This window comes from Lycium barbarum, chromosome 9 (assembly GCF_019175385.1).
Source record: "Lycium barbarum isolate Lr01 chromosome 9, ASM1917538v2, whole genome shotgun sequence".
NCBI classification, from domain to species: Eukaryota; Viridiplantae; Streptophyta; class Magnoliopsida; order Solanales; family Solanaceae; genus Lycium; species Lycium barbarum.
This window is the reverse complement of record NC_083345.1, coordinates 7,630,885-7,658,348: the sequence shown is the minus strand read 5'-3', so window position 1 is coordinate 7,658,348 and position 27,464 is coordinate 7,630,885. Positions and strand designations below refer to the sequence as shown.

At 38.7% G+C, this 27,464-nt stretch overlaps 1 protein-coding gene and 2 pseudogenes across 1 annotated transcript; 1 reads left to right on the top strand and 2 right to left on the bottom strand.

Moving 5' to 3' along the window:
- Nucleotides 1-14,285: 14,285 nt before the first annotated feature.
- LOC132608755 (uncharacterized) lies at nucleotides 14,286-14,842 on the top strand (annotated as a pseudogene).
- Nucleotides 14,843-16,634: 1,792 nt separating this feature from the next.
- On the bottom strand, nucleotides 16,635-19,614 carry LOC132610118 (deacetoxyvindoline 4-hydroxylase-like). The gene is made up of 3 exons (XM_060324395.1): nucleotides 18,994-19,614; nucleotides 17,062-17,383; nucleotides 16,635-16,972 (listed from the first exon to the last, which is right to left on the bottom strand). The coding sequence occupies exons 1-3, from the start codon at nucleotides 19,530-19,532 to the stop codon at nucleotides 16,727-16,729; spliced, it is 1,107 nt and encodes a 368-aa protein (XP_060180378.1). The 5' UTR covers nucleotides 19,533-19,614; the 3' UTR covers nucleotides 16,635-16,726.
- Nucleotides 19,615-24,999: 5,385 nt separating this feature from the next.
- Nucleotides 25,000-27,109, bottom strand: LOC132610002 (deacetoxyvindoline 4-hydroxylase-like; annotated as a pseudogene).
- Between the last annotated feature and the right edge of the window lie 355 nt (nucleotides 27,110-27,464).

Sequence of the window (27,464 nt, the reverse complement as noted above, 5' to 3'; positions counted from 1 at the left end):
GTGATGTTTCCACTAGAGGTGTTGCTGATGCTTTGAGTTCTGCTTTTCACATTTATCTCTCTTATATTTCGCTTCCCTGGCCATCTATATCTCTTCTTGCGGAGTTCACAAATTGTGCATATAGTGTGGGAAGAAGAGAAGATGACTCGACATTCTCCGAGGAATTTTTGATTGGTTATTTAATGTTATTTGCAGTTGTATTCTTCTATCAAGAGATCAAAGCGTTCTTAATCCGATGTCCAACTACCAAAAAGATATCCCAGCCGCCTATACCAAAAGATATTTTAAGTAACTTTCGTAATAATTCTCTCCAGAGACTCAAAATGGCAACAAGGAATTTTCCCACCACCACTCCTTATTCGTGGAAGTCACTTCTTTTAAGCTAATAACAGAGTACAAGGTAATTTTCCCTCTGTTAGTTGAAGTAATTTTTCGTTCTGCTCTCTATGGGTTCCACCCAGTTTGTGCTGTGTTAATGATATTGCTAACTTTGCGTCTTAGCCATTCAAAAAACTAAATAAATAACAGATATATATATATATATATATATATATATATATTTTGGAATAAGTGAATGTAATTAACAGATTCTTTGGATGTTGTTCACCAAATTTCAGCTTAACATGCTTGATCTCACAATACTCTCCTTTCAATCTTCACATAAATTCTATGTCTTGGAATGAGATGCTTACTCCTTTCTCATTAAACTGCTAGCAGCAATCAAGCAAAACAAGGCTATGAACAAGAAAATAGCAAAAGGGGTGCAATTTTGTCACATGAAGATTACTATGCAGAGCTTCTTTAACGTAAAGAACTTGAACAAAATTAATTTGTTTTAACTGTATGCTGTAAATGTCTTACTTGCTAATTAACTATGAATATGTTCACCTTATAAGATCAGTGTTGCAATGGCTGAGAAATTTGCACCAAAGTCTCCTCCAGCACATTGTTAGGTGTGGAATTGGCCAAACAAGTCAATTCTTTTGTTCACATAGTCGTGATGTAAGCGCTTACCTCATAATAGTCGTGATGTAAGCGCTTACCTCATCATAGGAAATTCATTCCTATAAATAGGTACCTTATGGTTCATTTGTAAGATATCATTAAGATCATTTGCTATACACATCCCAAGAGAGAAAAAATCTAAGAGAAATACTGTAACACCCCGCATTTTAGGACTGAGTTTAAGCTCATATCATTAGAGTTCTAGTGGAAACATGGAAGGTTTGAACGTTTTGCGAAAATGGTTGATAGGCCTATTTCGGGCAGCGATAACTCCTTGATCGGTTTGGAATTTTGGAAGGTACTATCAATGAAGTTGTAGTATGTAGAAATACCTTTCTAACGATATAAGGATCAAGCCAATCAGAGATCGGAGCAAGGAGATATGATCGTCTCAATATGGCTAATAGTAAGGCACTTGAAATCCTATAGAATCGGCTAAGTTTTTGATACGTCTGACTTCCAGTCAAATTTCATGAAAATCCGTTGGGAATTTGAGAAACCTTCCTTGATGAAAGTTGTAGCCCTTTGAAATAGCTTTCCAACGGTATCTTACGGGGGTCAAACGGACATCTGTGCAAAGAGTTATGCCCATTTTACTGAAGCCTGTTCGCTGGAAATTCTGCCAGCGTAACGGCGACGTTACGGGCCGTATTTCGTGTTACGGTCCGTAACAGTGGACCGTAACGTCCCGAAAATTTCCAGAAACTCACTGGAAATTTTCACCAAGTTACGGTCCGTATCTCGTGTTACGGGACCGTAACAGTGACCGTATCTTGGTCCGTATATACGTTTCGGGTCACCTGACTTCGGGAGGCCATAACCCTATCATAACTTGGGAATTTGGGAAAACTCAAAGAACGAAAGTTGTAGATAATTGAAAACCCTTTCCAACCATAGGTTGTGGGTTCACAGGAGACGTCGGGATAAGGAGATATGGATGTTTTAAGACAGCAAGGTCCCAACCCGTTTTCAAGTTGGGTCAACCCATTTTCCCCTTGGTATATAAAGAAAATATTACCCTAACAGCCCATTTTTCCTCCAAAACTCAGATTTTAGAGAGAGGAAGTGAGAGAGAAGGGAAATTAGAGAGAGAAAGTAGAAAATCAACCAAGTTTAAGGCCCCGAATCCCAAAGCTCGTGAAGGAAAAAGTGTAGTACAAGTCGTTGTCATCATTTTAAGCCCAAGATCGGACTTGGGGGTGTTGATTTCGTGGTGACTACCCAAAAGGTAATATTTCTACTCCCCAATCATTTATAGTTATGAATTGATGAATTCTTGGGAGTATAATAATTGGGTTTGTTGAAGATGATTATATGAACTATGTTAGAATTGTTGGATTGATGACTTGGGATTGTTGTATTCATATGGATTATGAAGAATGATGTTAATTGCATCTAATTGAGACTGTAGAAATTGTTAGAAGTAAAAGAATGGGGATTTGGTGAAGAAAACACCATTAATGGGGGTTATAGAGCTTCATGCCCACTAAGTGTTTGATAAAATGCTTAGATGAACAAAACATGGATATTGTTGCTAATATAGAATCACTATGACTTGTATGCTATAGATTGAAGTTGAAGGGGGTGAAGGACATTGTGATACGCCCAAAAGCGGAAGGTTAAGGTATGTAGAACTTCCATCCACATGTGAGAACTTCTATGTTCTTCCCCATGATCCGTTTAGTAAATTCTATGAAGTTCAACTCCTAGGGCATTAAACCCAATGTATTGGTAGCCCGTAATTATGTATGTATGTATGTACATGAATTCCGTATATATGTTCGTTATTATGTTCCTAAACCTCCATTTCGGACATTAGGAATCCTAGCTTAATCCATGAATCATGAATTCTTCCTCATGTGTTCTCATGATGTTTATATGAAATTGTAAAATGTTATTTTACAAATTACAAGCATGTTTTCAAGTCAGCTACAAACGTATGATTATGCATTATGGTATTTCTCATGATCAAGTTTACAAGTTATTTCATGAAAATATGTTTACAAGTCCTTTCGTGAAATCATGATTTCAAGACAAGTACAAGTTAATTCACGAAAGTCATGGGCTTCTTAGCCAACTATATTATTTTCATGTTCGGGAGTTGTAATAATACCGAGAAGGCTCAGATATCCTGAAACTACGTATGCCAACGTAGGATAAGAATCGCTCCGCCCAGTAGGACGATTCCTTTATATGTTCCCCATTGAGGGATTTGGATCCATTCATGTTATGTTCATGTCTCGTGCCCCGGCAAGGTACGAGATGGCTTAGCTGATCGGGCAGAGATCAGACTCCACGCTCCTCCCCGTGGTGGTTTATGTCGGTATTACAGATTATTACAGATTATTACAGATTACTACAGACTATCTCATGCTTCCAGTACTCAGTTTCAGTTTTAAATTTCATGATTTTGTACTCATGCTCATGCTCATGTTCATGTCCAAGTTTTCAGTTTCAGTTCTTACTATGTTATTCCATGTTCCATGTTGTTTCTTCCGGTTGCTTTACATACCAGTACATTCAATGTGCTGACGTCCCCTTTTTATTGCCCGGGGGCCTGCATTTCACGATGCAGGTACTGATATATAGGACGACACATCTGCTCAGTAGGACAGCATTCGTATCAGCTTATTTGTGAGCCCCATCTCATTCGGGGTTTAGTCAACTTTTATCTTATGATTAGTTATGCATCTAAAGGTATGCTGGGGGCCTTGTCCCAGTAAGTATGTTTTTCAGTCAGACTCATGATAGAGGTTTCATAGACTAGAACAGACAGTTATGTCATGTCAGATAATCGAAGTCGCATAGCCATTTTGGCTCACTCATGTTTAAACAAGTACTTTATTAAGTATTATGACTTATTATATTTTATAAAGGCTCATCATGCATTCACGTTATATTCCGCTTATGATATGCATCATGATGATTCAGCAAGTCATGTGGTTCGCTCGGTCACATGTAGTCAGGCACCGAGTGCCGTGTTCCGTCCAGGCCATGGTTCGGGGCGTGACAAAGCTTGGTATCAGAGCCTAGGTTCAAGTGTCTTAGGGATTCTATGAAACCGTGTCCAGTGGGGTCACTTTTATATGTGTGTGCGCGCCATACATATAAACAGTTGACCACCAAGACATTCAGGATTGTCTCATTTCTTTCTACTCTAGATCGTGCCATGAATCTTAGAGCAATAAGAAACTTCTTTTCCTCTCGAATTACGTACGTTTCGAATGTGCAGGAGATGAATAGAAAATTCAAGGTCCAAGGAAGGATGTTTACCCATAGGGGGTACAATTGTGCAGTACGTACTGGTAACGAATGAGACTTCAAGTGCTATTGAAAGTGGAATGAATGGTATGTTGAATGATAATGATGTTCTTGAGAAAGGTAAATCATGGAGGATCTCAAAGGAGTGGTGGTAGACAGTTTTCTACCGGAGGTCATCAGGACCCACTTTATCTGCAGTTAAAGATTGAAAGGGAAAATAAACAGGAAAGTGTAACAGGTACAGTTTGAGTTGGACATATGAGGTAAGTTCATCATTTCTATACTGTTGTCAAAATTGGGAGCCCTGTGTGGCTACGATATGATATGATATATGTATATATGTTGGCCTTGTGAGGCATTGTTGGTATTTCCTGCGTGCAGGTTTTGGGATAGTAAGAAATACATAGGAAACTCTGCCAAAATTTTCCTAGAAATAGAAGGAGAATGAGATATAAGTCGTAATATGTCCAGAAAAGCCATGTCAACAGTAATAATAAGATTTGACTAAGTTACGAGTACGGCTGACTTTGAGAAATATGATTTGAATTCCTATTCAGATGAACACCTTAAGTAGGTGATAGTTCGGATACATCCGAATGTGTGTTAGAAAACAAGGGCTAAGTTAAGTTCAGAGTAGAGTGATTAGTGGGAGAAGAAATCAGCTAAGTCGTAAAAGAGCAAACTGCAGAAGAATAGCCTTTAAGAGTTGTAAAAAGGGGTTGTCCTAATATTTACAGTGTGAGCAGAGTTAAGTCGTTAAGATGGAGTATGCCAGTTATGAATACAGTAGCAACCCGTTCATGTAAGTAAATTTTGTTTTTCCCCATGAGGAATTGCTCCGATGAGAGTAAAAAAAAAAATCAGTGTTGTAGAGTACAAAGGAATTACAGAAGATAAGGAATGTTAATTGAAATCCCATCAAAAGAGAATAATTTATAAGTATGAGATGTTAGCCTTGGTCTAAGGGGGAGATGCATAAATCGCCAGTAAGTCCAGTGAGATAATTGAAGACCCGAAGGGTTAGTATGATATATGAAGAACCTCAGTTCAGTTAGGTTGGCATAATGGGATAGTCTCCATAGGGAATATGTCTAACCCGAAATGAGTAGAATAATCGTCGAACAAATCATGTCAAGTTCAATTATTATCGATTAGGCGATCACAGAAAAGCTATAAGATTATGCCTAGATATGTGTCACAAGGATAGTGCCATTGTACGAGACTCTAAAATATAAGGTGCTAGTGAAATACTTAGCGTACAGCAGTACTATGAGTATTTTAGGAAGTATCTAAAAATCGAGTATGGGAAGTATGGCTCATGATTTAGACAGACAAGAGAAATATGGTGAAAGAAGTTCACCACTTATCCAAGCTAGAAATTCGACTTTCAGACTCCGAAGTGGGTGGGGTTATTGCCCAGAACATGGCATTCCTGCTTAGTCATTGAAGTTAGAGAGAAGCAGTTTGGTGATTCCTACTTGCTGCAGATGAAAGAGGGGATTCACGAACAGAAAGCCTTAGCTTTTGAACATGGGTGAGATAATGGTACCTTGAGATACCGAGGCAGATTATGCGTTCCAGATGTTGATGGGCTCGGAGAGCGAATCATATTAGAAGCTCACAACTTTAGGTATTCTATTCACCCAGGTTCCACTAAGATGTATCATGATCTCAAGAAGAATTACTGGTGGAACGATATGAAGAAGAATGTGGCAGCTTTTGTAGCCAAGTGCCCGAATTGTTAGCAGATGAAAGCCGGACACCAAAGGCCTGGTGGCTTGACTCAGAATGTTGATATTCCTGTCTGGAAATGGGAAATGATCAATATGGGCTTTGTATCAGGTCCACCTCGTTCAGCTAGGAGGTATGATTTAATTTCGGTGATTGTGGACAGACTTACGAAGTCAGCGCACTTCTTGCCAGTTAAGACCACAGATTGAACAAGAAGATTATGTCAAGTCATATGTTAATGAAATTTCCGGATTGTATGGGACCCTAGTGTCCATTATTTCAGATTTTGGTGCTCAGTCACAGCGAACTTCTGAAAATCCTTTCAGAAAGGATTTGGGTACGGAGGTGAACCGTAGCACAGCTTTTCATCCTCAGACAAATGGTCAGACAGATACGCTATTCAGATCTCATGTTATGATATTCATGCTAGTTCAATACTCAGATATTTATGTCAGCTTAGTACTCAGGTATCAGTCCAGTACTCACGTATTTATGCCAGCTCAGTATTCAGCTAATCCAGTATTCAGTTAGCTCAGTATTCAGTCAGCCAGTCTTCGGTCAGTTCAATAGACATTCAATTTAGTATCTCAGCAGTTTAGTAGTCACGTATTCATTCAGTTCAGTAACCATGTGTCCTTGATTTCGATGGTAATTGGGATGACCACCTGCCTCTTATTGAGTTTACTTACAAAAATAACTACCATGCTAGTATTGGGATGGCTCCATTTGAAGCTCTGTATGGGCGAAGGTGTAGATCACCAATTGGTTGGTTAGAAGTGGGTGAAGCAGAGTTGTTAAGATCAGATTTGTCTTACCAAGTTATAGAGAAAGTCAAGTTGATACAAAAGCGTTTGAAAATGACGCAGAATTTCCAGAAATTTTACACAAATGTGAGACAAAAGAGATTTATGATGAAGCACCAAGAATTGGAGGTATGTAAGCTTTCTTTTCATGCTTTTGGTCGTGTGTGGCCAATATATAATGCTATTGTGATGTAGCCCTGTGAGGCAATGATATTATGGGCTGTTGTGACAGGTTGGTAGTGCCATGTTACAGGGGAAACTCTGGCGAAATTTTTGTAGAATCCTGAATGTTATCATTTGGGGACGTATGTTCCAACAGAGGGGGAGGATGTTACACCTTGGAAATTTCTCCGTTAGCATACCGCGAATAGACCCACGAAGGGTATGACGTATACGACATTTTGATGAGTAAGGAGTAATATTTAATGATTCTAAATGAGATTTCAAAGACATTTGAGGTAGGAGACGAAAGTTGTTAAGGAAAGCAAGGTATACGTTGTGTGTCGGGCAAGAATTACGAGTATCGACATAATGATGGCTTAATGACATTTTGGAGAGGAGTTATAATGTCCCTTATGTATTCCTGCCTCACGTTTAACGTTCGAGTTCATGTATTCGCTATTCATGTCTCATGTTTGGGCACTGATGTTTTCAAGAAACTATGTCATGTCAGTTTTCATGCCCCATGTCATGCTATGTCTCATGTTCCACACTCATGTCAGCTATCCAGTGCCCATGTTCATGTCTCAGTATTCACGTTTCCATGTAACCATGTCATGTTAATTCAGTCTCCATGTTTCATGTCATGTTTCCTTCACGTTCATGTAATCAAGCCATGTCTAGCCATATTCTTAACCATGACCCATCATTCGAGGACGAATGATCCCAAGGGGGAGATATTGTAACACCCCGCATTTTAGGACTGAGTTTAAGCTCATATCATTAGAGTTCTAGTGGAAACATGGAAGGTTTGAACGTTTTGCGAAAATGGTTGATAGGCCTATTTCGGGCAGCGATAACTCCTTGATCGGTTTGGAATTTTGGAAGGTACTATCAATGAAGTTGTAGTATGTAGAAATACCTTTCTAACGATATAAGGATCAAGCCAATCAGAGATCGGAGCAAGGAGATATGATCGTCTCAATATGGCTAATAGTAAGGCACTTGAAATCCTATAGAATCGGCTAAGTTTTTGATACGTCTGACTTCCAGTCAAATTTCATGAAAATCCGTTGGGAATTTGAGAAACCTTCCTTGATGAAAGTTGTAGCCCTTTGAAATAGCTTTCCAACGGTATCTTACGGGGGTCAAACGGACATCTGTGCAAAGAGTTATGCCCATTTTACTGAAGCCTGTTCGCTGGAAATTCTGCCAGCGTAACGGCGACGTTACGGGCCGTATTTCGTGTTACGGTCCGTAACAGTGGACCGTAACGTCCCGAAAATTTCCAGAAACTCACTGGAAATTTTCACCAAGTTACGGTCCGTATCTCGTGTTACGGGACCGTAACAGTGACCGTATCTTGGTCCGTATATACGTTTCGGGTCACCTGACTTCGGGAGGCCATAACCCTATCATAACTTGGGAATTTGGGAAAACTCAAAGAACGAAAGTTGTAGATAATTGAAAACCCTTTCCAACCATAGGTTGTGGGTTCACATGAGACGTCGGGATAAGGAGATATGGATGTTTTAAGACAGCAAGGTCCCAACCCGTTTTCAAGTTGGGTCAACCCATTTTCCCCTTGGTATATAAAGAAAATATTACCCTAACAGCCCATTTTTCCTCCAAAACTCAGATTTTAGAGAGAGGAAGTGAGAGAGAAGGGAAATTAGAGAGAGAAAGTAGAAAATCAACCAAGTTTAAGGCCCCGAATCCCAAAGCTCGTGAAGGAAAAAGTGTAGTACAAGTCGTTGTCATCATTTTAAGCCCAAGATCGGACTTGGGGGTGTTGATTTCGTGGTGACTACCCAAAAGGTAATATTTCTACTCCCCAATCATTTATAGTTATGAATTGATGAATTCTTGGGAGTATAATAATTGGGTTTGTTGAAGATGATTATATGAACTATGTTAGAATTGTTGGATTGATGACTTGGGATTGTTGTATTCATATGGATTATGAAGAATGATGTTAATTGCATCTAATTGAGACTGTAGAAATTGTTAGAAGTAAAAGAATGGGGATTTGGTGAAGAAAACACCATTAATGGGGGTTATAGAGCTTCATGCCCACTAAGTGTTTGATAAAATGCTTAGATGAACAAAACATGGATATTGTTGCTAATATAGAATCACTATGACTTGTATGCTATAGATTGAAGTTGAAGGGGGTGAAGGACATTGTGATACGCCCAAAAGCGGAAGGTTAAGGTATGTAGAACTTCCATCCACATGTGAGAACTTCTATGTTCTTCCCCATGATCCGTTTAGTAAATTCTATGAAGTTCAACTCCTAGGGCATTAAACCCAATGTATTGGTATCCCGTAATTATGTATGTATGTATGTACATGAATTCCGTATATATGTTCGTTATTGTGTTCCTAAACCTCCATTTCGGACATTAGGAATCCTAGCTTAATCCATGAATCATGAATTCTTCCTCATGTGTTCTCATGATGTTTATATGAAATTGTAAAATGTTATTTTACAAATTACAAGCATGTTTTCAAGTCAGCTACAAACGTATGATTATACATTATGGTATTTCTCATGATCAAGTTTACAAGTTATTTCATGAAAATATGTTTACAAGTCCTTTCGTGAAATCATGATTTCAAGACAAGTACAAGTTAATTCACGAAAGTCATGGGCTTCTTAGCCAACTATATTATTTTCATGTTCGGGAGTTGTAATAATACCGAGAAGGCTCAGATAGCCTGAAACTACGTATGCCAACGTAGGATAAGAATCGCTCCGCCCAGTAGGACGATTCCTTTATATGTTCCCCATTGAGGGATTTGGATCCATTCATGTTATGTTCATGTCTCGTGCCCCGGCAAGGTACGAGATGGCTTAGCTGATCGGGCAGAGATCAGACTCCACGCTCCTCCCCGTGGTGGTTTATGTCGGTATTACAGATTATTACAGATTATTACAGATTATTACAGATTATTACAGATTACTACAGACTATCTCATGCTTCCAGTACTCAGTTTCAGTTTTAAATTTCATGATTTTGTACTCATGCTCATGCTCATGTTCATGTCCAAGTTTTCAGTTTCAGTTCTTACTATGTTATTCCATGTTCCATGTTGTTTCTTCCGGTTGCTTTACATACCAGTACATTCAATGTGCTGACGTCCCCTTTTTATTGCCCGGGGGCCTGCATTTCACGATGCAGGTACTGATATACAGGACGACACATCTGCTCAGTAGGACAGCATTCGTAGCAGCTTATTTGTGAGCCCCATCTCATTCGGGGTTTAGTCAACTTTTATCTTATGATTAGTTATGCATCTAAAGGTATGCTGGGGGCCTTGTCCCAGTAAGTATGTTTTTCAGTCAGACTCATGATAGAGGTTTCATAGACTAGAACAGACAGTTATGTCATGTCAGATAATCGAAGTCGCATAGCCATTTTGGCTCACTCATGTTTAAACAAGTACTTTATTAAGTATTATGACTTATTATGTTTTATAAAGGCTCATCATGCATTCACGTTATATTCCGCTTATGATATGCATCATGATGATTCAGCAAGTCATGTGGTTCGCTCGGTCACATGTAGTCAGGCACCGAGTGCCGTGTTACGTCCAGGCCATGGTTCGGGGCGTGACAAATACTCTTAGTGAAAGGCCTAAGTAAGAGAAGGTCTTTGAGAGAATTTTCTGTGGTAAAATTCTTGAGTGTAATTGGGATTGGGGTTGTGAGGTTGAGTGTTGTAAACACTTGTAATATTTCTTCTTTAATAAGATCTGCAGCAGCAACGTGGACGTAGCTCTCACATTGAGGGTGAACCACTATAAATCTGTGTGTGCTATTTATTCTTCGCTTACATCACGGCGTAAGTAGGTTCTGTCTAAGGAGGTTGGTATTTAAGTGGTCCAGCTGTGACCCTCCAATCTTTCCTGGGAACCTGCTTACAAAGGTCGGATTTGGGATTTAAATCCTAACAACTGGTATCAAAGCAACAGGTTGTGTTGTGATTTAGAAACGATGGGAGGCGAAGATGGTACGACGCACGGCATCGGTAAATTCGATGGTACAGATTTTGCGTTCTGGAGAATGCAAATTGAAGATTATTTATATGGCAGAAAGCTTCATGAACCTCTGAGTCCGAAACCAGAGGAGATGAAGCAAGCAGATTGGGATCTCCTCGACAGACAAGTTCTGGGAGTCATTCGACTGACGCTGTCGAAGAACGTTGCTCACAACGTGGCAAAGGAGAAGACCACCGCAGATATGATGAAGGTATTGTCTGACATGTATGAGAAACCTTCGGCAATTAATAAGGTATTTCTCATGAAGAAACTATTTCATCTAAAGATGATGGAAAATGCTCATGTTGCTGCACACATAAATGAATTCAATACCATTGTAAATCAATTGTCATCGGTAAAAATTGATTTCGATGATGAAGTACAAGCTCTAATTTTGTTGGCATCCCTACCAAATAGTTGGGAGCCAATAAGAGCAGCGGTTAGTAATTCTGTCGGCAGTGACAAACTAAAGTTCAACGATGTTAGGGATCGTATCCTTGCTGAGGAGGTGCGCATGACAGATTCGGGAGAGGCATCGACGAGTTCTGCTTTTAATGTTGAAAACAGAAGCAGAAATTATGACAGAAACTACAACCGAAATAGGGGCAGATCGAAGTCAAGGAATGGCAGGGGTCAATCCAGACCAGGACGAACACATGAGTGTTGAAACTGTGGAAAACCAGGTCACTTCAAGAAGAACTGCAGGGCGCCAAAGAAGGAGGACAACAAGGGGGCTGGAATCAACGCTGCTACGGAAGACATTGGCGATGCGTTGTTGCTATCGGTTGACAGCCCGATAGACTCTTGGGTGCTTGACTCAGGAGCGTCCTTTCATACCACCCCACATCATGATATAATGACAAACTACGTGGCTGGGAAACTCGGCAAAGTTTATTTAGCCGATGGAGAGCCGGTAGACGTTGTTGGCACGGGAGACATTAATTTGAAGATGTCAAATGGATCCTCGTGGAAGATTACAAAAGTTAGACATGTTCCAAAGCTGATGCGAAACCTGATATCAGTAGGTCAGCTTGATGATGAGGGATATGATCTCAACTTTGGTAATGGTTCTTGGAAGGTGGCGAAAGGTGCTATGGTAGTTGGCCGAGGAAAGAAGATTGGCACTCTCTACATGACGGATAGCTGTCGTGATATTGTTGCTGTGGTTGACAACACAAAGAAGACAGATTTGTGGCATTGTCGGCTTGGGCATATCAGCCAGAAGGGGATGAAGCTGTTGGTGACAAATGGCTTAATTCCGGAGCTGAAGACGGTGGACCTTCATACGTGTGAGAGCTGCATTCTCGGAAAACAAAAGCGAGTAAGCTTCTCAAGTGCAGGCAGAGAGTTGAAGGTCGAAAAGCTGGAATTGGTGCACACAGACGTGTGGGGACCTACCACTGTACCCTCCCTTGGAGGATCACACTACTACGTGACCTTCATTGATGATTCAACCAGGAAGGTATGGGTTTATTTTATGAAAAATAAATCCGATGTGTTTAGTGTATTCAAAAGATGGAAAGCCATGGTCGAGAATGAAACAAACCTCAAGTTGAAGTGTTTGAGGTCCGACAACGGCGGAGAATACACTGATGGTGATTTCAAACGGTACTGTGCCGATAATGGGATCAAGATGATGAAGACTATTCCTGGAACGCCGCAACAGAATGGAGTAGCCGAAAGAATGAACCGAACGTTGAACGAGCGTGCTCGGAGTATGAGAATACACTCTGGACTGCCCAAGACATTCTGGGCAGATGCAGTCAATACCGCGGCCTTCTTAATTAACCGAGGACCGTCAGTTCCCTTGGATTTCAGAATTCCAGAAGAAGTCTGGAGTGGCAAGAAGGTAAATCTTTCATTTCTGAAAGTGTTCGGTTGCTTATCATATGTTCATAATGATGATACGGCTAGAAGCAAGCTTGATCCAAAATCAAAGAAGTGTTACTTTATTGGCTATGGTGACACCGAGCTTGGGTACCGATTTTGGGATGAACAAAATCGGAAGATCATCCGAAGCAGGAATGTTGTCTTTAACGAAGAAGTACTGTACAAAGACAAGCTGCAAAAGAATTCAGAATGTCAGGACAAGGAATCGGAAATAGTCGATTTGAGGGACTTTTCGGCACCTGAGCCGCAGCCAGGTACAACCGAGGCAGAGGAACAAACAATCCGAGAAGGTGCTGATGAAAGTGCTGATTCTGAAACAAATGAACAGACGCCAATAAAAGAGCTGCGTAGATCATCCAGGATCAGGAAGCCTCTTCACAGGTACTCTCCATCCCTCAACTACATTCTACTCACTGATAGAGGGGAGCCGGAATGTTATGAAGAAGCAATGCAAGTCGATGAATCGACTAAGTGGGAGCTGGAAATGAAGGATGAAATGGATTCACTATCGGCAAATCATACATGGGAATTATCCGAGTTGCCAAAGGATAAAAAGGCATTGCAAAACAATTGGGTTTATCGGATAAAGGAAGAACCCAATGGAAGCAAGCGTTATAAAGCAAGGCTGGTTGCAAAGGGATTTCAACAGAAAGAAGGCATTGACTATACGGAGATCTTCTCTCCCGTAGTCAAGATGGTGACTATCAGAACTGTTCTTGGGCTGGTAGCAAAGGAAAATCTACATCTGCAACAGATGGACGTGAAAACTGCATTTCTTCACGATGATCTAGACGAGGAAATCTACATGCGACAGCCGGAGGGATTCAAAATCAAAGGAAAGGAGAATCTGGTGTGCAAACTTCAAAAGAGTCTGTACGGACTAAAACAGGCTCCAAGACAGTGGTATTTAAAGTTTGACAGCTTTATGAAGAAAGCTGATTTTTCAAGGTGCGAGGCAGATCACTGCTGTTACTTCAAAAAATTTGAAGACTCGTACATGATACTGCTACTCTATGTCGACGACATGCTAATCGTAGGAGCAAACCTACAGGAGATTGATCGGTTGAAAAAAGGGTTATCGGAAGAGTTTGCAATGAAGGATTTGGGAGTTGCAAAGCAAATCCTTGGGATGAGAATCGACCGAAGCAAGGAGGGCATCAAACTCTCACAAGAAGAATATGTGAGGAAAGTTATCAAAAGGTTTAACATGCATGATGCCAAGCCAGTCAGCACTCCCTTGGCTGGACACTTTCGGTTGTCAAAGGATCAGTCGCCGACAACCGAGGATGAGAAGAAGCAGATGGACAAGATACCTTATGCATCTGCAATTGTCATTTATTTTAGTTTGTAGTTTGAATAGTATAATTCTTCTGATGCAGTTGGTTTGAATTTGTTGCACAGTTCAAACGTCGCTTAAAAATGGATGCAAGAGAGCATGCTGCTTTTGCACCTGATGCCAGTGTGCTAGCTCGAGCACCGTAGGAACGAATTTCTAGAAAACTTAAAGAAGAAAATGCTCGAATTCGTGCAATGCATTCAAAGAAAGTGTCTACTTCCACAGATCCTTCACAGAAAGAGGCACATACCAGGGCTAAGGAGAGTACAGAAGGCAAGGGGAGTAGTGTAGACAAGGAAAAGGTGAGTAAGGTATCTTGGGAGAGGATCGGTGAAGATTATACTGCCCAAATACTGAGAGTTATTTAGCGAGTTTGGTGAGGTTGAAGATGTAGTAATCAAGAGTTCTAAGAAGAACGACTTTGTTCTTCTTGTCATGTCACCCAAGGCCACAACTGTCAGTACTTTATGAAATTTAGTATTGATTTTAAGCGATCATCTTGCTGTTTGTAGTATAAGGTAACAACTTTTTCTCTTTTCAGAAAGCATCTTGTGAAAATGTCTTGGGGGATGTATCAAATCCTCTCTTAATTGTGCGTTTTCAGTCAATCCAACCTCCGATGCCATTTCCATTTTTTAAAGAGTATTGTCACAAATACCATTGAATTATTTCTTTGAAGTATTTGTTCCTGAGGTTGTTCATTTTTTTCTGTTCCTAATTTTATTTGGATTTTTCATTATGACTGAAACCATGGATGCTTTAAACCCGTTCTTTTTAGTGGTATATAATTCCAATGGCTCCAAGGCAGAGAAAAGATCAAACAGAGGCGAAAGTCGGTAAATTGACCTATAGAAAGATCACTTCCGGTTTGTAACACTCGTACGTATGTGGCCTTTCGTTGTCATCTCAGTTGTTGAGATAGGTGATTGGGATTTAGAAGCATCTTTGGTACTCTATTTCTAACTTATTTTTTCTTATCTTTTTGTAGTATTTTGATTTATATAAGATCTTTTTAAAAGTTTTGAGAAACTGATGGATTCTGATGTATACAACATGCCTTTTCATTTAATACTCTGCAAGATCATTGCATCTCTTATTAATATTCCTTTAAGCTTTCAGGAATATGGATATGCTTTTCATATGCTATGATTGAATTATAGTTTTTCTTCCTTTAAAGATGGATAGCCATGTGTTGAGAAGATGTACATATAATTTACGGGGGTGTAATATTAAACCAAGTTACGTATTATATTGCTTTAAGTTATGCAAATATCCACCATGATCAGCAAGGTGAAACCATAATTTGAGTGTTTTTAAAAGTTTATAGAGTAACTTCCGTGATGGAACTTGGAGTAGTAGGGCAGAGGCCTGACTGCACTGTGAAGGCCATATCTCGGTCTCATCTTCTAGCCATTTGCATAGCTACTTCATTGATGTACCTCTTGCAATCTTGCAGTTATATAGCTTGGTTATTGCCTAAAATGAGATTTCACTAAGGAAGCTGTGATGCTGTGACCTTCACGATCTACATGTACAATCATTCATTCAAGGCTTCATGTGTAAAGAGTTAAGTAGAATTGGTTTGGCTTCCATCTTGAAGGTCTTCGAGCTGGAGAGAGGGCACTTATGCCGGAGAGAGACATGATTTATGTTGAAAGAGTTCAATTATAATACTAATCCATTGCAATAGTTCATGGTAGAAAAATGAAGAAATATTTAACTAGTAGAGAATAAATTTCTTTTATCAGAATAATAACATAAATTAATTTTTCTTTTTCTAAACCATGCGAAGTGCGGGCCAATTTACTAGTAACAAATAAAAGAAAACAACACAAAGAAATGGCATGGCAATTTGCTTGATCATCACATTATTTCTTGTGAAGTTTACCTTAACTGAAACCTCTTTGATTCTCTTGAACTTAGAAAATCTGTTATATGAAAGATTACGCAAACGCCGCAAATAACTCTTTTTTAGAGAAAATGCAGCAGTCACAAGCGCTGTGGAGAAGCCACTGTCTTTGTTCACCATTTTAGCTAAACAAATGTCCGCTATTTTATTGAATATTTCATGTTTCTTGTCACGAAATGGACCAGTGGCATCAAAGCACGCTCTGTGAGTATAAAGAAAGAGTGAAATTATTAAATAAGAAATCGTTTAGCATAAATAAGTGTTAACGAAGTTCTTTAGAAAATTAGATAAGTGTTTGGTTAATGGGAACGGAAGCTTACCTGATGATACTGCACTAGATTATTTTGCGTTGAGAATGGAGAAAAAGAAAAAAATGAACGATACATAGCGTGTTCTTGATATTGATCCTATTCATTCGAAGATAAAAACAGGAATAACAAAGATGCTCTTGGATAATCCAGTACTCATCGGTAAAACATTATTTGACAAACAATAATAAACTTTAATGTAAAATAAAATTATAGGTTTTCTGAAGGACTGTATTAATGATGTTCGTTGCTTCTTGGTAACATAGCTCTTGGTCTCTCTTCACAGTCTGAAAAGGTCAAGGGCAGACTTACCAAGTGGCCTGGACGTAAACTTAGCGATGTAATCACTTACAGTAAATTCTTTATATACAAGGGGATTTTGTTCTGATATGAGCTCCTTGATTGGACCATAGATCTTTGGAGGTGCAAAAGCACCAATGAAGAAGCATGCCACTGACATTCTTGGTCCTACTTGGTTTGCTAAAACTCTATGATTAGCACTCACAAACTTGTGATTTGATAGGATCTGTTACAAAACCAAACAGAAATAAGTCTGACAATTTTGTTTAAATTGAAAATAAATGAGACTTAAAAATTGTTGTTTCTGTTACAAACCTGAAGTGTCTCGCCAATATTTACAACCAAGCCTTGTGTTATTGGTTCAACATCTATCCATTGGTTATTGTGCAGGACTTGAAGGCCACCAATTTGATCTTGAAGAAGAATGGTAAGGAAAGAAGGATCTGTATGGTTCGCGGCACCAAGAGTTAGCTCTGGCTGTGGGCATGCTGGATAATAATGGCATACTACTGATTTTCCTTTGGCGCATTCCATCTCTTTCAATTGATCTGGTTTTAGCCCGAGCGCTTCTGATAGTATGCTGAATATAGTTTCTCCTAGCTTAGTGACATGATTTATATACTCAATGGATGCATTCCTGGATATTAGGAAAAGATTTAAGGTGTAGTCAAGTCTAGTTAACATATCAAATAACGGTATCATTTACTGATGTATGTATAGTTAGCCTAGTTTCGAGATTTCCTTTTTGTCATGGAGACTTCCTTTTGATGACACTGTGTAGTGGCGGATTCAGGATTTTCATTCAGGGGGTTCGAAAAAAATAACAAAAGCTAAATATAAAAAATAATGTTGTTGATGGGAATCAAACCTAGGATGCTAGAGACAATTTTGAACACCCTGAACCGCTTGAGCTAACCTTTTGCATATGCTCATGGTGTTCAAAAGTTAATATATGTACATAAACACAGAAAACTTATCCTATATGTACAATATAATTTTTTGCCGAGGGTGTTCGGAACACCCTCACCTCCACTTAAATCCGCCCCTGACACTGTGGGCAGCTTTTGTACTAACATAGTTTCTACATGCTCTTGCTGCAGGTTTCAACAATGTGAGACCAATCAGTATGTGTTTATTGCTAGTGATGCTGCTACAAGCTTGTGAAATAAATTTGGTAGACCTTTAGGAATACCACGTGCTAATGAAACTATTATTTCTGCTTTCAGGAAATATGGTGGGAAGTGAAGACCAACAACAGAGTTAACAAAATGGTGAGGCAAATTGCCCCTATTCTAATCTGCTGGGAGATCTGGAAACAAAGAAGTGCATGTCGATAAGAACCCAAAAGAAGTTTCACTACTCAAGGATGGAGTATCAAGGACTGTGGACTATCAAAGTTGTAATTTCAAAATTTGCTCCTAGACTGACCTTCTACTTGTGGGCTGATAGAACAGTTGAAACCATTACAAATATGGAAGCATGTACTTTGGGACAAACCTCCGCATGGGACTATCAAAGTTAATACAGATGGAAGCTTTCTCAAGAACAGTGGCAAAGCAGGCATTGCAAGGGACTGGAATGGAGATATCATCGTGGCATTTCAAAAATCAGTCCAATGCTATGGTAATAACATGGCATAAGATTTAGCAGCAGAGTGCGGAGGGAAATGGTGCAATCTACAAGGATACACTAATTTCTCTGTTGAACTAGACTCACTGGTGATAGTTAACATGTTAGCTGGAAAGGAGACCAACAATCTAAAGCTCAAATAAATGACCGACAGAAAAATGAAGGTTCTCGAACATGCCAATGTCAACATTATCCACAACTTTGGAGAAAGAAACCAGGTAGCCAACTACCGAGCCAAACTAGCCACCAACATGAACCACAACAAGATCTATTATACTTTTGAAGAACTCCTTAAATGCTAAGGACCATATCAACTAGATAATGGCAAATGACAAGTCTTAGGACTAGGTATGACAAAAGCCAATTTTTTTGTCAGTTGATTGAATATTTTTTGCAGGCAGGAAGGTATTAGGTATCTGTTAACTCCTTCCTTTTTTGGGTGATTGCATCACAAGTTGTCTGGTATATAGAGTGGTCTAGTCCCCCTCATTCTTCTAGTAATACAACACTGCCCAGACTTCTAATGGGTAAAACTTATTGAAAAAAGAAGAAGTATACTCTGAAAAATTAAAGGCATGAATTTAAGACTTAAGCAGCTCCATAGGAATAGATACTTACCTACAAACTGCTGGTATTTCTTCAGGTTCAATATGACCAGAAACTAGCATAGAAATGTTCAGTGTATCCCTCCAGTTTGCAGTTTTTGATTGATAAAGATCGAAGTTGCTCTCATATCTAACTCTTCTCGTTGTTCTATCACGCGAATAGTACTCTTTCTTTAGTTCAACATCTTGTTCATGAAATTTACGAATAACATCGATCATTCCTTCCAAAACACTTGGAGGAACCCCATGATTTATCAGTTGGAAAAATCCCCACTTCTCCGATGCTTCCTTTATTTCATCGACAACCTTATTACGATGATCCTGAACTTCTATGCCACTGAGATCAATGATTGGACAATGTAGAGTTGACTTACCCTGAGTCAACTCTTCAACAAGCTCATTAGGTGGCCTAATGAAAATTCTTGGTATGTTCACTATCCCAGCATCAACTAGTCCCTTAACACCGGATTTTGTATCATCAAAAGCCTTTATCTCGTTGGATCGATCATAATCCATTGCTAATTCAGCTTGAGACTCTTCAGTGCTTGACATATTTGTTCTTAATTTCAAGAAGGATAAGTTTCTTGAGCAAATAATATGTTAGTTAAAGTCAACAAGTGCTCAATATGTTATGGTCCTTTGTGAATCAATATTCAAAAGATACACCTTATTTTAATTAGTTTGAAGTTAATACAGTGCAGATCTCGAGTAGGGCTTTAGCTTTTGTCCCAGTATACGGTAAACTACACTACATATTATTTTTTTAAACGGGTTTCTTTATGTAGGGATATAAATTAAAGAAGTTGAGAATCACAGAAAGAGGGGAAAAAATAATATTAACATATAAGGGACAAACTTGTCTATTTTTTAAGTTACAAAAAAAGGTTCTGGTTCACTAGAATAGGATGTATGTGTAGAAATCAAAAACCTCAAGGATGTTTCTGATGTTTTACCTAAAAGAATAATTAATTGATAAAAGTCAATCAAAATCACTGAGTGAAGTTGGAGCGAGTTCAATAATTAGTGCCCTAAATTAAAGTTAGTTTATATTTTTCTTTGAGACCTAAAAATATTAGAGAATTCCACTAAAATAAATAAAAATAACTCAATGAGGCAAAAATACTAATGTTCATATTGAAGTGAAAATGTTTTTGGAAGCTCTATGCGCAACAACTTACAGTAGATGCCTCGAATTTAATTTTCACATTTTCCTTCATAATATCCTTTTTCTAAATAAAATCCATGTTATACAATAGAACAAAGATTAATTACGAACCAACTATTTAGTGAAACGAACAAACTACGTGGTGTATAAAGCACTTCATATTCAGAATATTATATTGGATTTAAGTTATATATACACCAAAACAGTATCAAAAAACTTTTATACTATAGATGTAGTTTGACCTTGATAGTAGGTATATTATCATTTAGGGTGTGTTCGGTACGGAAGAAAATATTTTCCAATTTTCTCATGTTTGTTTAGTTAAAAATTTTGGAAAATATTTTCTTTAGAAAAATAAGTTCTTTAAAAATGGGAAAAATAATTTCACTAATCAAAGTAGGAAAACAAGTCCACAAGTGGCATTTCACCAACCACCCAACCCACCCCACCCCCAACCACTCCCACAAGCCCACGCAACCCCCCCCCCGCCCCAGTACCCCACCAGCCCTTCTAAAAAGATTAATTTTTTTCAAAAAAAAAAAAGTTTTGAAAAGTTTTTTTTTTTTTGGATTTTTCACACCACCCAACCTCCCCCCCCCCCCACCTCCCCTCACTACCCCCTACCCCCTCCCGAATTTTCTACTTCATATTTTATTTTACCATTATAAAAAATTTATAAAAATAAAAAGTTTGTGTGGTTAAATTTGGGGTGGGGTGGGGTGGTAGTTGGGGGGTGGGTGGTGGTGGGTAAGAAAAAAATTCTCATTTTTTATAAAAGTAAAATAAAATATATGAAATAGAAAATTTGGGAGGGTTGGATGGAGCGGTGGTGTGGGGGTGGGGTGGGGTTGGGGTGGGTGGTGGTGCAGGATAGAGGTAGGTGAAGATGAAGTGCGATCAAGGGTAGTGGTTGGGTGGGGCCGGGATTTGGTTGGGGTTGGTAGTGGAGGGTGGGTGGTGGGGGTGGGATTGGTGGGCATGGTGGGGCTTGGGTGAATACTTTCCAAAAAATGTTTTTTACCAAATAACTGAATATGAGAAAATAAGAAAAAAATTCACTTATTTTCAACTATCCAACCGAACATCAGAAAACAAGTAGTAACTCACTTATTTTCCAATAACACATTTTTCATAAAAACATTTTCCTCCATACCCTTAAACTAGCCTACTAGGTTATTAAATAATACTATTTGTTATAGAAATTTACCTATAATTAAATTATAACAATTGATTGTATCTTTTGCATCATTGCCTTGCGTACAAGCTCATGTATATTTCTTACTTGAGTAGTATTACTGTAACATCACTTACTCTCCATAAAAATGATCCAAATAATGGAACGTTGTTAAAGAAATGGACCTTCGGGCTAATTCAAACTCAAAAGCTAGCTTATGATGGAGGATTGCCCAAGACCATATAAGGAGATCTAGAACCCTTTCCACAAACGATGGGGGACTCCAACACAAGTGATTCTCCAAGCTTCATTTCTTTAACTTGAAATGAATAAAGAACCTTTTCCAGTCAGTTTATCTAAGTTTCTTAAAGAAACAAATGAATAGTTAAGTAACCTTATCGATATAAAACAAAGAAAAGTGACAGGAAAAGTTAGTAGGTGTCACGCCCCGAACCATGGCCTGGACGTAACACGGCACTCGGTGCCTGACTGCGTGTGACCGAGCGAACCACATGGCTTGCTGAATCATCATGATACATACATGAGCGGAAATATAACGTGAATGCATGATGAGCCTTTATAAAACGTAATAAGTCATAATACTGAATAAAAACACTTGTTTAAACATGAGTGCGGAAATAACATGAATGAGCCAAAAATGGCTATACGACTCCGAATGTCTGACATAACATAACTGACTTGTCTAGTCTATGAAACCTCTATCATGAGTCTGTCTGGAAAACATACTTACTGGGACAAGGCCCCCAGCATACCTCAGATGCATAACTAATCATAAACAAAAATTAACTAAACCCCGAATGAGATGGGGCTCGCCAATAAGCTGATACGTGCAGATCCTAATGAGCAGAGGCGTCGTCCTGTAAGTTCGTACCTGCATCGTGAAATGCAGGCCCCCGGGCAATAAAAAGGGGACGTCAGCACATTGAATGTACTGGTATGTATAGCAACTGAAAGAAATAACATGGGACATGGAATAACATGATGAGAACTGAAACTGCAAACCTGGACATGAACATGAGTGCATACATATACATATAAAAACACGGTAAAAATATCATAAGTAGGGAGAGCAATAACTTATAACCGATCCATGGTCTGGTGCTTGCGTCCCGCCAGCAGAACACTCAGTCCTTGCCAGGGAACATGAGATTTAATAAAATATGAAAGGATCCAGTCATTATGAGAGATCGTCCGGGACATGGGTGGAGCGATCCTCATCCTACGGTGGCTACGTAGTTTCAGGCTATCTGAAGCCCTCCTCGGTAATTAATGCAACTCCCAAAACATGAACATGTAAAATAGTGGCACTTTCTGCCCATGGTATATCATGAATCATAACTTGCTTGTACATAGTGTTCATGAATCATAACTTGCTTGTACATGGTTTTCATGAATCATAACTTGTTTGTATAGTTTCATAAGATAACTTGTCATAGTCTTGCAAAACATGTTTTTGGTTCATGAGTAATAACAATAGTTCGAAATCATATATATATACTTGTCTTGAAAACATGCTTGTAACTTGCTGGATGAAATCATAAAGTTTCATATAAACATAATGAGAACACATGAGGAAGAATTCATGATTCATGGATTTAGCTAGGATTCCTAATATCCGTAATGGAAGATTAGGAATACAATGACGAACATAGATACAAAATTCATGTACATACATACATAATTACGGGCTACCAATATGTTGGGTTTAATGCCCTAGGATTTGAACTTCATAGATTTTACGAAAACGGATCATGGGGAAGAATGTAGAGATTCCCACATGTGGATGGAAGTTCTACTTACCTTAACCTCCGCCTTTGAGCGTATCACAATGTACTTCAACCCCTTCAACTTCAATCTATAGCAATACAAGTCATAGGGATTCTATATTAGCAATCATATCCATATTTTGTTCATCTAAGCATTTTATCAAACACTTGGTGGGCATGAAGCTCCACAACCTTCATTAATGGTGATTTCTTCACCCCAATTCCCATTCTATTACTTCTAGGTGATTCTACAATCTTAATTAGATGTAACTAACATCATCCTTCATCACCCATATGAATACAACAATCCCAAGTCAACAATCCAAAACTCTAGCATTGTTCATATAATCCTCTTTATCAAACCCATTTACTATTCTCCCAAGAACTCATCAATTCACAACTATAAATGTTCAGAGAGTAGAAACATTACCTTTTCGAAGTCCAATCCTCTTGAGTTCGGGTTCTAGGGTTTTCACCTCCAACTATAATGTTCCAATCATAACTCTATAGATTAGAAGGGTTTACTCAAGTTAGAACGGGATTAGGGACTTGGATTCAATCTAGAATCATGATAGAAACTTACCTTGGAAGATCTTGAGATTTGGGACTTGTTCTCTATGAGTTTAGAGAGTATTTTCGTGAATGGGGAGGCTGGGGAAATAACCCCAAGTCCTAAATATAGCTTAAAACGCGTAAACCCGACTTTTGACCCGAAAACGTACTTAACGGACCAAACGACGGTTCAAACGACGAACCGTCGATCAGATCGACGGAGCGTCGATCTGCTCCGTCGAATTGGTCAAATTTCCAGTGAACAATGCACAATCGACGGTTCAAAGGACGAACCGTCGATCAGATCGACGGAGCGTCGATCTGCTCCGTCGAATTGGTCAAATTTCCAGTGAACAATGCACAATCGACGGTTCAAAGGACGAACCGTCGATCAGATCGACGAAACGTCGATCTTCCCGTCGAAGTCACCCATTTTCCAGCGAAGACAGGCTTCAGTAAAATGGGCATAACTCTTTGCAAAGATGTCCGTTTGACCTCCATAATATACCGTTGGAAAGCTATTTCAAAGGGCTACAACTTTAATCAAGGATGTTTTCCCAAATTCCAAATTAATAATGGGGTTATAATCGTTGGAAGTATGACCTTCTATAAACTCTCTTGCAAACATGCTCCGTAGAGTGGTTTTCAACTTTGCTTTGCCCAAAGACATTTCTTATGACTTAATTGGTTTTCAAAACACTTCCTATAATCCTCATATTGGTTCCATTATATTATCATCTTATGAGTCAAACTTTCGTCCGAAGTTACGAGGTGTTACAGTAGGTGCCGGTGAAATTCATGGCTAGAAGTATAATTAGCAGAGCAAAGGAGAAGAAGATTAAAAGATGAAGGTGAAAGAAACAGGCTGCACAATATTGATAGGTCTTACCTATTTGCACTGTATTATTTTATTAGTACATCTCATGTTGACCTGTGGGTTGGGTTCTAATGGGAAATGAAGGGATGTTGTCCCACATTGGAGAGGGGAGAAGAATTTAGTGGTATACCTAGCTTAAAGAGTTGGGAAGATGGCAAGCCCGCTCGTCATCGCTCGGCTTTTGCTTTTAAATCCCTCAAGGACACAAAGTGAAATATGTAGGCTTGGAATAAAGCTTTAGTTTCTGTGAGAACATTACTATTTACGGTACCTGTTTATATACAGATTCTGTTTTTATTTTCTAGTTTCGAAAATGGTGATTAACAGCTCAAGAGTTGCATTTTCTACCATCTGCACTTTTCTTTTGTTTATAAGTGTGTGGTCAAGGGGAGTGGAAGTATGATATGATGATACTGCATCAGAGTATCAGAGAAGGGGGCAACATAAAGAACAAAAATCAAGTATAAACAATGATATGTTCTTTATATTTGTTGCTGTCATTTGAAAATAAACTGCAGAATAACAAAAGCGCTCTCTTTTTTTTTTCCAGTTGTTCAGAATAAGAAAAGCACTGTTCATAATTGGTAAACATTATAGTAAGCATACTTTTACATTTTTCTGTATAAATGGTGATAGGTTTTTCTGAATGTTTATGGTGATTCTTGCTGCTGCTCGGCGAAATGGTGCCCGGTCACTTTTCACATTCTGAAAAGATCAAGACCAGACATATTAACTGGCCTGGAGAAAAACCTAGCCATGTAATCTCTCACCAGAAATTCTTTATACAGTGGGGGATTTTCTTCTGATATGAGCTCTTTGATTGGACCATGCATCTTTGGAGGTGTAGAACCTCCATTGAAGAAGCATGCCACTGACGTCCTTGGTCCTGCCTTATTTGCTAGAACTCTATGAGTTACACTTACAAACTTGTCATTTGATAGGATCTGTTACGGAAATCAGATTGAGATAAGTCACAATTTGTAAAATATGAAGACAATTGAGACAAAAAAGAGTATGTTTTGTTGCAAACCTGAAGAGGGTCACCATTATTAACAACCAGACTTTGTTCAATTGATTCAACATCGACCAATTGGTTATTATGCATGACTTGCAGGCCGCCATTTTGATCTTGAAGTAGAATGGTAAGAAAATCAGGTTCTGTGTGCTTCTTGGTACCAAGAGTTAGCTCTGGCTGTGGACATGCCGGGTAGTAATGGCATGCGAATGTTTGTCCTTTGGCACATTCCATGGCTTTCAAGTGGTCTCGTTTTAGCCCAAGAGCTTCTGATAGTAAGTCAAAAAGAATTTCCCCTAGTTTTATGACATGATTTATGTACTCAAGGGATGTTTTCCTGGACATTAGGAAAAGATCAGAGATTACGAAGTTACAAAATTCCATAAATATTTAAGATATTCTAGTCTAACATGTCAAACAATTGTAACCTTTACTGAAGCATAAACACGTATGTATGGCGTAGAATTCCCAATACTCCCAAAATTTCAGCAAGCAGTATCACTTATATTAGATGCTACATGAGGGAAAAGTTGACCGGAACATCTTTATGAATCAATCAGCCTGTTGTTTTTAGCTTGATATGGAAAAGAGGGTTGTCTGTCAAATGGATCTACGTTGCGAGCAACAATTAAATAGGTAAACATCTCTGCTTCTCAGGCTATATTTCCTGATAAGCCAAGAACATAAAGACACTACAAATTAATCACACACTAAAATTCAATAGTTCTGATCTTTAGGGAACACGTAACCAATTTCAGCTAGAAATGAACATAGACCATTGATCGCTGAGGCAGTGACCTGTAATCAATCAATCTGAAGTTTCAATGCAAAAACTTCTACACCTTGTATGCGTCAAACAGGGCAGATAGAATTGCAATTGAAGTGCAGAAGAATAGGTAGATTACCTGCAAGCTGCTGGTAATTCTTCAGGTTCAACATGGCCAGAAACTAGCCTAGAAATGTACGATGTATCCCTCCAGTTTGCAGTCTGTGATTGGTTCAGATAAAGATTGCTCTCATATCTAACTCTTCTCATTGTTCGATCACACGAATAGTGCTCTTTCTTTGATTCAGCATCTTGCTCATAAAATTTACGAGTCCCATCAATCATCCCTTCCAAAACACTGAAGGAACCCCGTGATTTATCAGTTGAAAAATTCCCCACTTTTCTGATGCTTCCCTTATTTCATCAACAATATTCTTACACAGACCTTGAACTTCTATGCCCCTGAGATCCACCACTGGAACCTGTAACTTGCACAGATTCAACTCCTCAGCAAGTTCCTCAGGTGGCCTAATAAAAGTTCTTGGAATCTGGACTATTCCAGCATCAACTAGTCCCTTATCACCAGCTTCTGTGTAATCAAAAGCCTTTTTCTCATTCAATCGATCATAATCCATTGTCAATTCAGCTTTAGAAGACTCAGTGCTGGATATAGTTGTTGTTAGTTTCAAGAAGGCTAATTTGCTATAACAGATGAGTTAGTTAAGGTCAACTACTGCTCATCAATAGAAATGTCCTTTTGCGGACATATCATATTCAAATGAAACCTATTATCTTTTTTAATTAGTTATAAGTTTTTGCAATTGTTTTCTTCATATTGCTTATGTATGAATATAATTAAAGAAGTTAGGTGAACTTTTAACAAAGAACAACTGTAGGGACTCGTTGGAAACTGCTTCATTTATGACAGGAATAATAAATAAAGGAAAACAAGATAAAAGAATAGTAATTTGCTTGGTCATCACACTATTTCTTGTGAAGAACAAATAGCCAATTTTAATGGCAGCGTTTAAGACATACACAATTTTAAAAATTATTTAAAGTTTGACCAGCTTGCAGTAAGAACTAATATTTGGACAAAATACCCTTAAACATAAGAGATAATATCTTATATGGTCACTCAATTATGC

Bases quoted from the DNA above. Each gene is read 5' to 3' on its own strand.
- LOC132610118 (XM_060324395.1), bottom strand. From the start codon at position 19,532: ATGTCAAGCACTGAAGAGTCTCAAGCTGAATTAGCAATGGATTATGAT. The intron at 17,384-18,993 runs GTAAGTATCTAT...CCTAATATCCAG, and splicing joins GAAATACCAGCAGTTTGTAG to GAATGCATCCATTGAGTATA. The intron at 16,973-17,061 runs GTTTGTAACAGA...GTTTTGTAACAG, and splicing joins ATATTGGCGAGACACTTCAG to ATCCTATCAAATCACAAGTT.